The sequence below is a fragment of the Vipera berus genome (genome assembly GCF_964194415.1).
Source record: "Vipera berus genome assembly, chromosome: Z".
Classification (NCBI taxonomy): Eukaryota; Metazoa; Chordata; class Lepidosauria; order Squamata; family Viperidae; genus Vipera; species Vipera berus.
The window spans coordinates 96,091,801-96,104,982 of NC_138205.1; the positions used below are offsets into that span (position 1 = coordinate 96,091,801).

At 34.0% G+C, this 13,182-nt stretch overlaps 1 protein-coding gene across 1 annotated transcript in view; it reads right to left on the reverse strand.

The window, feature by feature from the left end:
• LOC308678154 (histone deacetylase 9-like) overlaps nt 1–13,182 on the reverse strand; it is a gene marked incomplete at both ends in the record, with an annotated part of 98,138 nt that overhangs the window by 18,649 nt on the left and 66,307 nt on the right. Inside the window, 2 exons of the mRNA XM_081345094.1 lie at nt 5,908–6,020; nt 7,864–7,995. Coding sequence (XP_081201220.1) covers nt 5,908–6,020; nt 7,864–7,995 — 245 coding nt within the window. The remainder of the gene's footprint in view (nt 1–5,907; nt 6,021–7,863; nt 7,996–13,182) is intronic.

A 13,182-nucleotide genomic window follows, 5' to 3' on the forward strand; every position in this document is an offset into this window, starting at 1 on the left:
TGTATGTATTTAATTCAAAAGAAATCATAGCTTCCCACCAGTAATGGTTCATAATAGCTATTCTGAAATGGTGTAAAGAGCAGCACAGCAATATCTAGTGGAATAAATGGTTATTCTCTGTGATCAGTTAGTCCAGGAAATGTCATACAACTTGGTTAATACAGATCAGAAGAAGCCACAAAATGTCAGGCCCAATGAGAATATTCTGTACAGGGAAGAACTTCAGACTAATTACTATTACATGCATCTTTAGGCAAGGGTTGTGGCTCCATGGTAAAGCACATACTGATTCAAAATATCCCAAGTTCAATCCCTACCATACTTATGTAGGGCATGGAAATATTTATGATGGGAATCCTTGAATGCTATTGTTTCTCAATAAAAATAATAATGATGGGTCAATTATTTGGGTTGGTATATAGAACCTTCTTTCATTCCCATCTGATATGATTTACATTACCAAGTCAGATTCTCCCACAAGTTTTGACCATGGACTCATGACTGGATGTTTATCCTCTACACACAGAATATATGGCCTATGGCATGGGTGTCAAACTTGCCATGTCATGTGACGTATTGCGACGTATCATGCCTTTTTTGCATTGCCGGAGCTGGGGTGGGTGCGGCCTCCATATGATGCAACTGGCCCGCAGGCCGGCAGTTTGACACCCCTGGCCTATGGTGAAAAACTTTAAAAAGGTTTTTCTTGATGTAAATACTATCTTCCTGATCTTAGAGGAGTTGTCATTAAAAATAAATCTAAGATGAAATTCTTATGGAGTTCTTAATTTAAAAAAACCATATAATAAGCTACAGCAAACAAACAGAATACTTCAATGAAATCTGTTGTTTCTCTATTTGCATTTAAATTTTGAAGCATTTTCTATTTGGGGAGCTGAAATGGAAGACTATGTAAAACAGACACCAAAATCCAAGGGAATTAGGATTGATGTGCTGCAAGACTTAAAGTAACCAGTTTGTTCTAAAAAGTCAAGTACTTTGAGACCAGTTTCTTCTCAATTAGTCAGGCCATTGAAGAGGTATGGTTAGGATACATGGGTCTACATAAACTTTTTACACCTTCTCTATAGAACATTCCCTAGTTCCCTGAGTGTTCTCAGTACAACTGTAAACTGATAGGATGTTTTAATTATGGTAAATAGCTACATATTTAAATAAGTATAACTCTGATCTATAGAAATTATATAACATATAATACTACAAAATTATATAAAATATAATAGAAGAACATTGGGATAAGATTAGATAAGAATTGATTTTTCTATTTATAGGCATTTCTACAATCAGAATAATTTAATGATGTGGAATGTATGCACCTAAACTAGAACTGTGAAAGCTATTTCTACTATCATAAGCAATTATGTTTCTGCAATTTATTTTCTAATATGCATATTTTTGATAGTTGAAATCAATACTTCCACCTGAAATAAATAAATGCTTAAAAAAACCTAATTTCACTTTGTTTAAAATACTGTAAACTTGAAACTGATATAATCCATTTATCCTAACACAATATATGAATAAGCAGATTGAAAATATTTTCATACAACCAATATATATTTAAAACACAATGGAACATAGAAAAATCTTTATATTAAAGCAGGTCTCTTGCTGAATAGAGGTTACTCTTCTCTTACATCTTCAGCAGCAGGTATATAGTATTTTACATCAAAATCCTTTTTTACAGGATCTTCTCCATGCACACCATATGTTTTAGCCATTAAATGATGGCCTTGTTCCCTAATTAACATTTCAACAGCAGAATAAATAATACAATATAATATAATAATAAATTAGTTTGTTTTAATATTCACCCAAAATATTCCTTTTAAGGCATGCAAACATGTTTTTTCCTACTCCAATATAAAAGACATTTAAAACTAGATTATGAGAACCTATTTCTTAATTATAGTGGAGAAAGTCTCTCCCATTTTATTGCTTAATATGATGAAACATATAGCAGAATCTTTTCAGAAGGCAAAGAAGAAGAATGTGTGAAGAATTAACAGATGATGCAGCATTATTTTCTTATGTGAATTAAACTTTATGTGTTGAAAGTACTGCTGTATGGATTAGTGCATTTTGAGATGCTATATTTTTAACTTCCTGGAATCTTATAAAGAGCTTTATGACTCAAAAATACCACATGTTAGCTATCAATGTAACCTTTTAGGGAAGGGGCCAAAAAGAAGCTACTTATCAGTGTGAAGAGGTCACACGCCTGGCCTTGGATCAGAGTTCACACATACAATTAATTCGTTATTAGAAAAAGTCACTGTTGGAGACTGAACTGGGCTTCGCACTCTTCAGAGGTTAGTGTCCTGCCAATGACCTGAAGAATTATCCCTTTAGCTTTCTATCTGACAAATTACTTTCCCTTATGCTATTTTTTTCCATCAAAAGATTTCACAGGTTGCAATCTTGCAAATGTTTTTCCATTTCTTCATTTTTATTGAATTTAGTAGAAATCAGCATAATGCAAAATATGCAAATTACATGCTAAACAATAAGATTTTTACAGGGAAATAATTTTTTAAATTAAGTCTTTATAAGTTTCTTTGATGCATGGATCCAAGTCCAGAATGTAATTATAATTAATACATTCATATATTTAAGAATTGTTTTAAATAGTTTGCCTGATGGTTAACAAAAATACGTCATATTCCCAATTCTTCCTTATCATGTGTCTGTCTATTCTTTTTAACGGAAATGTCAGGGTTTATTTTACAATCTTTGGTGTTTCACCCAAACAGAAAATGTCTCCACGCTTTTTCTTTCACTCATAGAAGAATTTGGGAATCCCCATCCATTTAGCAGAATGGGAAATGTCACGAGGTTGTCTTGTTGTTAGCATATCATTTAATTTTTGAAACAAATATATGTTTATTTTTTGATAAATTAATTTACATGAGAAGGAATATATGATTGCATGCAACAGATCTCAGGTTAAATTCATAGTATTTTCCAAATTTTGAGGGAAGTTTCTAATATTTACAGATAATTCTAATAAAATGAATAAAGCACATCAAACTGAACTCTTGCCTTCTGATCAACATTTGATGCATGTAATATCAAGTATTTTCTGATTCTCTCTTACTCATTGTAGTTTTACATTTGTGTGTGTGTGTATTGAAAATATAGTACAGAGCAAGAATCTGCTTCAAAGGAGAGTTAAAAAGAGTTCCATTAGCTTTGCAGAGCAACTTACAACTCTATTAATACTTTTTTAAAATAGTTCTCCAGCAAAGGATATTGATAATTCCAAATTATCTTAAATTATTCAACCAACATTTGGTAGTCCAGTTGCTAATAAACATCTTTCATCCTAACTACACACATACAACTATAGAAATCTGGTTGATGTGGGGGGGGGATGAAAAGGCTGCCCCAGTGGCCATATCTAAACTGTCCCTTCCCTAAAAAGCTAGATTAGCATAGTAGATGGCCTTTCATCAGTTCTTTAAGATCTTATTTACGTTTATATGCAATGTAAATTTAATTTGAAAGCTGATTTTATTCTACCAACTGTACCTGCATAGTTTGTGATAAAGCACTTTTTCTAACCACTCTTCTGGGGAGTGGGAAATGATAATATGTTACTAGATATCTTGAACAGTATCTAAATATTATGGGATATAATATTCAAATAAATAAACATCAACTTTTTAACAGACAAATATCAAAGATTTTTACTGAACACTGGGGATGTACAAAACATGTTTGAGTAATGAAATACAATTCATAAGAATGAAATAATTGGCAAATATAGGGTATATTGAATAGACTTGTGCCAACATTATCAACTAGGATGAAACTTCAGAAACCAAATGAACCTTTATTGCATGCTGGTCAAGAAAGCAAATACCATGTTGATTCTGAATTAAGCTGAGAGAATAGACTGAAACATGTAATGTAATACTAAATTTGAATGTAAATTATTAACTGTACAACATATTTTGAGACCTATAAATGAATATCAGGAAAAGATATTATGATTTGTCACTGAAAATTATAATGTAATGGGAGGTTTTTTTCATAATTATTTTATATAAAGGAACTGGGCAGACTACATTTCAAAATAAATCCACTATTAAGCTAACTTTCCAAAGAACCAAATAAATTATTTTCCTGTTCTCAAATAAACATTGTTTGATTACTCTGCATTTGACCAGACAATTCAGTAAAATAAAATAAAATAAAATAATCTAAACTGTTTTAAATCAAAGATATTTAGATTGCACATGTCTACATCTGAATATATATTGCTATGTTTTGCAGGTAAGCTTCTAAAAACTTATATGCTTTAAGACATGAGAATCAACGAATATATATTCTTTAATAAGTTTCTGGTCAATTGTGGCTTATCTTGCATCAGAAGTATTTTATTACAATATACCATAATACGCAGAATACTAGTAAAAGTGTTTAAAACTGAACTATTTGCTTGTATACATAATTATTTACAACTTTGGATTTTAAATTTCTGGAAAATTTTCAATTTCATTTTCCTCCATTATGTCAATGTTTAGATAAAAGCAACAGAGTATATCTGAGATTAAAAGATGTTTATTTTAATCATTAAAGGAAGACTGTTTTGGCATCCCAATATTTTAGATATTAATTTTTACACATGTATCCCCAGACTATAGGACAGTTTTGGAGCATCAAAATCAGAAGATGGCAATCTTAGGGAGTTGCTAAGGGATATAGTTGTACTCCTGTGCTTGAATATTCAATAAGCATTTGCTACTACTTCACCCTAGAAATTATGGGAAATCATGCTATTATATACAATAAGATCATTTACCTACATTTAAATATTGGACAAGGAGTCCACAGATATCCAGCAAAAGGCATTATCCATCCATTCACACATACATACATGTTCTTCCAATCATGTTTGACTTTGTGATACTTAAACTTACAAAACAGTAAGATTAAAAATTAAAACACAAGAATTAAACACTTTAGTTTTCCCAAGTCCCAAGAAACAATCATAACCTATATATACAATCACTCCCCTAGGAGGGACAGAAACAACCCTTCAGACCCAAAGTTTGATCCACTGAAAAAAATCAGATCTTAATGGGAAATTACAAATTTATGTAATTACAAATCCAGGTAGTCCTTGACTTACAACTTCATTTAGTCACTGTTCAAAGTTACAACAGCCATGAGTGACTTATGACCACTTTCACACTTACGACCAGTGTAGCATCCCTATCAAAATTCAGATCCTTGGCAACTGGTTCATATTATTGACATTTGCAATATCCTATGTTCATGTAATCACCTTTTTTGACCTTCTTAGAAGCAAAGTCAATGGGGAAGCCAGATTCATTCAACAACTTTGTTATTAATTTAACAACTGTGGTGATTCACTTAACAAGAAATTCACTGTGACAAGAAAGGTTGTAAAATGGGGCAAAATTCATTTAACAAATGTCTCACTTAACAACAGAAATTTTGAGCTCAATTGTGGCCATTAAGTCAAGGACTACCTTACAATTGAAGCCACTCTTAGATTGGAGGGAATGCTGTTCCAAAGATGGGTGGGAGGCCAATTGAGAACATCCAAACCTGAGATCTTTGAAGATGACACTGGCTAAAGGTAGCAATCCAGAACGAACCTTATTTTGCAGATTTAAAAGGATAGGCAGAGTGGACTGGAAAAACCACAACGGACTTTAAAGGTGACAATCACCTCCCTGAATTGCATCCAGAAACAAAATTATAATCTGTGCAGTTCTCAATGGATGGATGTTACATGATAAATCATCTAGTACCCATAACTACTTAAGCACTGCATTTTGGACTGGTTGCAGTTTTGGGTATCTTAATATTAGTAATCCAAATACCAGATACATAAAACAATTATTTTCTTACCTCAGCTTGGGAATTCAATGGTAATACTGATGTTTCACTTTCTGTATTTCTTGTAGGACCATTACATGGTGAACTAGGACCTGATCCTGGAGAACTGCTACCAATTGATGATTCTGGAATGTTGGTAAAAGAAATAAATCTAAGTAGGATTAGTAATCAGAAAGTTTCAGCTATAACATAAAATAAGTTGCCCACACAATGTATTCTTTTATTCATGTTATAATTTGTCTTTACATCATAATGTTTCCACTGCATAAAAACCCACAATTTATTACTTGAGCAATATTTTTCTCCTTCCAAGATGGGCAAGTTTCTCAGTGGTAGGCAAAATACTAAAAAAAAGTTTCTAATGAGTAAAGGAAAAGGAAGTACCTTTGGCTGCATTCTCTTTGCCTCTGTAAGAGACCAGCATGATAGAGATACTGGACTCTCAAAGGTCAAGATAACATGTCATCAATTCATGAGGCCTGCTACCATTCCTAGGCTGTTTGGATAAACCCCTGGAGGACTCAGTTGTGAACTGGCCTTTATATGAGCAACTAATAAAAAACAATACCTCATTTGCAGTTCAGTCAGTGAATTCTAAGGGAAAAACCAGAATCTTCAAAACCTTAATATAGTATCTTAATGATTTTATCATACTTTGTTTTACTATTAAAAAGTTTTTCTATTTTAAGATTACATGGTAAGGTAAAATAATATACCACTGAATAGATTAAAGAGCCTATTAAACTCATTATGTAGACAAAGAAAATATATTTTATGAGCTGATCAAAAGAATATGTGTGTGTGTGTGTGTGTGTATACACATATACATACACACACACCACACACACACACATCAATGTAGAATGGTATGATTATATATACTATTCATCATGCAAACATAAAATGCCCTTTTTAAATAAAAAGTAAATAAACAGATGGCTTATAAGTACTGTCTTCAAAAATAATGTTAATGCTAATAACCAAAAGATACACAATATCATTTGGTTCCTTTAAATTAGTTTACTAAGGCTTTGACTGACATTACTGAGAATTGCTTTAGATCTTGTGCAAGCACAAACATGGTACCTCTCTGCTATTCATTAAAAGAATCTGATCTTTTTCACAAACTATAAAATAAAGATGCTGTTTTTAAAAATAAACCATTAATTAAAGTGACTTTAGTATCACAATCTTTTTCAAGCCTTGCATGGAATCTTGCAAAAGTTTGGCCATTTTTAACATATAGCTGAAGGAACCATGGTTTATCTTTACATAAGATATAAAACATTTATTGTGAATAACTTTTCTAAATCATTTTTCAAAAGTGCAGAATTCCTAGGATTTACTCTAATTTTAAAGGTATCTTCCAAATAATGATTCTTATTAAAAGAAACCAGTGGCAGAAATAATATAATATAATAAGAACTAGTAGAACCATGAAATAGAGAAAGTCAAAGAAAATGAAGAAGCTAAATTGCTTCAGAACTTTAGAATTCAAATAGTCAGGCACCTGCCACATAACACTCAGACTTAACAACTGTCAATAAGAAAGACAAAAAAAGTCTGGATAATGAATATGGCAATAGCTGGAGAAAGCAGAATAGAAGAGAAAGAACTGGAGAAGATAACAAAATACAAAGACCTGCAAATAGAAATAAAATGACTGTGGCAAAAGAAAGGAAAGGTAGTACCAATACCTTTGAGTGAAATTCCAAGATAACTGGAGCACCACATGAACACCATTGGATTGACAAAATCATCATCAGTCAATTGCAAAAGGCAGCTTTACTCAGAAAAACTTATATCCTGAGATAATATCTTTAACCACATCAAACATCAACATCTGCCTATCCTAAGCCTTGGGAAGAACTTAACAGGTGAATAAAAATGCCAAATCCAGTCTGGATATTTGGCTGACTATGTAATAAATTATAATAATAATTAGACATGATATTTCTAGTTCATTACCTGTCATCTCAAATAATCTTTTCTTGAATGAACAGACCACTGTTCCATCCTTCCTTCTGAGTAAAGGGCTTCTTCTTCTTTCTGTTACTTTTTGTTTTAACTTGGAGCGAACTTTCAAATTGGGTTCGGAGGCTGAGAATAAGATCACAAAATCTATCATTACAGATTACAAACCTGCAACCTTCCTTTTTAGACCTGTTGCCTTTCCAGGTTTGCAGTTTGTCTACAATCTCCAACTTAGCAACATGGCCATTGAACAAGCTTATGTAACTTATTAATAATAGTAGGTTCACATATAAATGTCTGAATCATGATTTATATTATCTTTTTACATATATGGCTTAATGCAATGAATGATAATTCACTTAGTTTGTATTTACTCATCTTATTTCTGGTTTGATATTGTTTTCTGCTGAAGCTTCAATAAATCTACAAATACCAATTTTAAAAGAATAAACCACCAGCAAAATGCAAACAAGTCATGATTAGCTTGTTCTTCTGCAAAAACGTTGGCTTTTTGGACTCCTAATCATCTCTTTAAATCATAAACACTAGAGTTTGATTTATGAATTCTACACGTTTATATAAAACAAATGTGGTTAACATGTGGTGTTTTTAATATTATTACTTGCAATTCCATTCATCTCTCACGTTTGCTATTTAGGTAGGGCTGAGGGCAAATGGAATTTAAAATCTGGAAAGTCAAGCGCTGATACAAAATATTGTTCAAAACTATTTGTTTTACTTTACTCATTTCTCAAATGCCCTGTAAAATGCACTGATGTTGCTTTATTATTATAAACTGAAAAGTTAAACAAAAAAGGATATTTAAAGAATGGCAATTATGACAACTGTACAACAAAAAACAGGATAAACCTAATATATGTACCGGTATGTTTTTCCCCCAAAAAGTATACATATTTATTTATCTCTTTCGTGATACTCTATTCCTATAAACTGAGCTATATACTATATAATCATCAGCAAAATAATTTAACATTATAATCATATACATAAACGTAAACCATTATAATCATAACAACCCACCCATTCTAACAATCTCCTCCACCAAGGACACATTCTGTCTTATCATCTCCTATTGTTCTGTCAAAGAGCCATGTACTAACAGCCTTGTGGAGAAAGTTGATTTCGTTTTGCAGGGTCAAGCTGATTCAGAGAAGGAGACCACCACTGAAAAAGTTTGATTAAAGGTCTCTGTGGGTAGAATTCCTTCAGAGATGGGACCTACAACATGTGTTCTCTTCCTGTTTAATGGATTGGCAGATTTAGTGATGGCAGTCAGAGAAGATACTTTTGAAGACATTGAGGTCTTAAACAATAGAGAGCTTTAAAAATAATAACCACACTTTGAATTCATTCCAAAATTAATTGGCAAACAATGCAACTCTAGGAGTAGATTGGGTAAATTTAGAGGCATGTATAACTCTCCAGATGGCTACAATCTGTAAAAGGGTAAACCTCCTTCAATGGACTTCAAGGAAGTTGCAAACCTCCAATGTAAAAGTAAGAAAAACAAGAGTGACACTCATATGTGGAACATCATTCCCAGATTAGGTTAGCCCTGACCCTGCTGGCCTTTTACAAGGTGCTAAAAACTTGGGATTTGTGCCTAGGCCTGGTGCTCCAAAAGCAGTAAGTCCGTTTCCTGACTTTGTTATAGTTATTTTATGAAGTTCAGCTTTCATGTGTTTTCGCTTTGTATTATTGCTTTATTTGTTTTTATCTATTTTATGATTATGTGCAATGCATCCTAATTCAGCAAAAGACAAAAGTGCTGCACTAGCTATAATTGTGTGAAGGCTGTCCTTATCATGGTCTCCACCTACTATCCAAGTCTGAGTCCAGGAGAAACTCAAGATTGTGAATCAGCTCCATAGAGGAGACAACTCTAACATGTAGAGAACCAGGATGAGTTTGAAGCAAATAAGAACATTTGGCGAGACCTGGTTTAAAAACAGTAACTGTGAAAGGGACTTTGAGTCCTAGTGGATGATCACTTGACTATGAGCCAGCAGTGTGCAGCAGCAACCCAAAAAGCTAATACAATCCTGGGTTGTATAAACAGAGGCATAGAATCAAGATCACGTGAAGTATTAGTACCACTTTATAAACCCTAGTAAGACCACATCTGGAATACTGCAGTCAATTTTGGTCACCATATCACAAAAAGATATTGAGAGTTTAGAAAAAAATCAGAGAAAAGTAACAAAGATGATCAAAGGCCTGGAGACTAAAATATACGAAGAACGGCTATGGGACTTGGGTTTGGCTAGTCTAAAGAAAAGAAGAAATAGGGGAGACATGGTAGCAGTGTTCCAGTATTTGAGGGGCTGTCAAAAGGCAGAGGGGGCCAGGATGTTCACCAAAGCACCAGAGGGAAGGATGAGAAACAATGGTTGGAAATTGATCAAAGAGAGAAGCAACCTGGAATTAAGGAAAAACTTCCTGACAGTGAGGACAATCAACCAGTGGAACAGCTTACCCCCAGAAATCATGGGTGCTCCCTCACTGGAGATTTTTAAGAAGAGACTAGACATTCACCTGTCTGAGACGGTATAGGTTCTCCTGCTTGAGCAGGGGGCTGGACTAGAAGACCTCCAAGGTCCCTTCCAGCTCTATTCTATTCTATTCTATTCTATTCTATTCTATTCTATTCTATTCTATTCTATTCTATTCTATTCTATTCTATTCTATTCTATTCTATTCTATTCTATTCTATTCTATTCTATTCAGGTTAAAGGATTCTTTAAGTTTTGAGAAACAAGAAGTATTCAATGTGATATAAGAGGTGAAAGTGAAACATAATCAGAGTTGCCAAATTCAGTTACTATATTATCTCAATAAAATATAGTTCTAGGCTTATAAGAACTTGATATCCTGATCTGCTTTATCTTGCAAGACTTATTGTGCTTTATTTACCTCCTTTCCCTTTTACCTTATTTATTCCATTATTCAATTTCTATAGCCATCCATCTCAGTCTAATGACTCTAGGTGACTTATGATTCTAAAATCATAAAACAATTAAAAATAATAAAATTTTCATAAAAATAAATAGAGCCTTGGTGGAGCAGTGGGCTAATGCCTCCTTAAGTAACACTAGCTGCCTGCAATTAGTGCAGGTTCAAGTCCCACCAGGCTCAAGGTTGACTCAGCCTTCCATCCTTCTGAGGTAGGTAAAATGAGGACCCAGATTGTTGGGGGCAATAAGCTGACTTTGTAAAAATGCCGCTGGGGGGGCGGGCAAAAGGCCTAATAAGCAGGCATATACATAGAATGAAGGCTATTGCTAAGCACATTGATTTGTGCTTTAGATTGTAAGCCGCCCTGAGTCTTCAGAGAAGGGCAGGATATAAATGGGATAAAAAAAATACATGTTAAGAGCTGAGTTATAAGCAATTAATAAGAAAGCCAAGAAGTGGAGCTTCTAACACATTCTACGCCTGGATACATAGACAAATTTTTAAAGTCTTATGAAAGGCCAAAGGGCTGGAACCATTATAATCTCCAATGGAAGAATATTCCACAAAGTAGGATCTATGGCACAGAAGGTCCATCTTTTAGTTCCCGCCAGTCAACTCCCTGGCTGATCTGCTGCATGCCCAATCTTCTGGATCAAATTTGGTGGATAGAGACTCTTGGAAAAAGATGGTTCCTCAGGTAACATAATCTCAAACCATGTAGGGCTTTAAAGATGATAACCAGCACCTTGAATTGCACTCAGAAACACATCCTTTGCAGCTCACTTAGTAGTGTTGTTACATTTGCTATATATCCAGTGTCATTTACTACCCACACATTCTGCACCAATTTATATCTAAGTGAACCAGGAGGATCCTACTTGAATCTCTTCCAAACACTACCTTTCCCTCAAGATGATCTCCTTGATTCTCCACATAATCTACAGATGGAACATATTCAGATTTATAAGGCCTTTGGATTCACAACTATTCCAGCCCATTAGTATTCAGTGTAGGTGTGGAGCTGGATATCTTCAGCATACTGATGTTACCTCAATCTGTATGAATTAATGGCCTAATCCAGCAGTTTCATGTAAATGTTGAATACCAGGGCAACTTTAATAATGGAAAATCTGAGCATGTGACCTCTTCCCAGACACATGTTGTTTCCCCAGATACATACTGTTTGCTGTTGGCTACTCAGGAAGAATAACTACTGTAAAATGATGTCCCACATTTCCAACCCTGAAAGAGGTCCAGACACCATGGCCAAAAGTTCAACAAAACCAGGACAGTCACACTTCTCCATTTCAGCCTTGCCAGAGATAATCTAGCAGAGCAACCATAGCCATAGAATCTCAACAAATATGGCAATAATCCATTCTCTTCAGAAATCTCTGTAGTTGAAAGACCACCACCTTTCCTAAAAATATAGTTTGACTCCAGAACATAAAAATCTAAAATATGTGGGTTTCTTAAGGAAAATTGGGACTGTCTTGGAAGATGACTTGGAAAATTCCAAGTCATCTTCAGTACAGAATACAGTAACCAACTGTTAATGGGTTAGAGCCATTTAGTTGGTTTACCTCATTCTTGTTGGCACTGTGTTGGGTACTTTTTCCAGGTCAAATTCGAATGTTATTTTTCACATATAAAACAGCACACTGAGTTCACATTTCCTCCAGTACCATCTGGTCTGAACAGAATTTTCCCATTTAGTGTGGCCTACTCAGGAGTTGCTCCACATTCCCATCTTCAGAAGCTAGAAATATGGAAGAAAAGAAGCAAGCATTTTCCAACCCTGTTCTAGTCCTGTGGAAAGTCTGGCATCTAATGTTTGGAGAGACCTCATTCTCCTACCTTCTAGAAAGGCAATGAAGATTATATTCTTTCATCATTCCTGGGGAGGCAATGAGGCAGCAGTTGAATTTGCTTATTATCTCTGGTTTAAGATCTTTTGTGATAGTAATATTTTTGTTTAAATTGCAATAGTAAAAAATAATAAAATAAGTAAATTGTTTTGAGTCTAATCACCTGGCAAGATAAGCAAACAAATAAATATATTGACCTTGACACTGTGATGCATTTGCTTGTACTCATTATATACTTAATGTATTTTTTACATGGGATTGCTTTTCTGTCCAGATGAGAAACTCCAGTTGGTATGAAAGTCAGCAGTCAGATTTGTCTTAAGAACAAGGCAAAGAAGCTATATTATATTCCTGCTTAAAGCAACGTTTTGATAGCCAATTGATTTCTAGGCAAAGAACAAAATCCTGATCATTATTACTACTCTGCAGAGATCCAGGTTATTTCACCGAACGCCTCTTGCTGCATGAT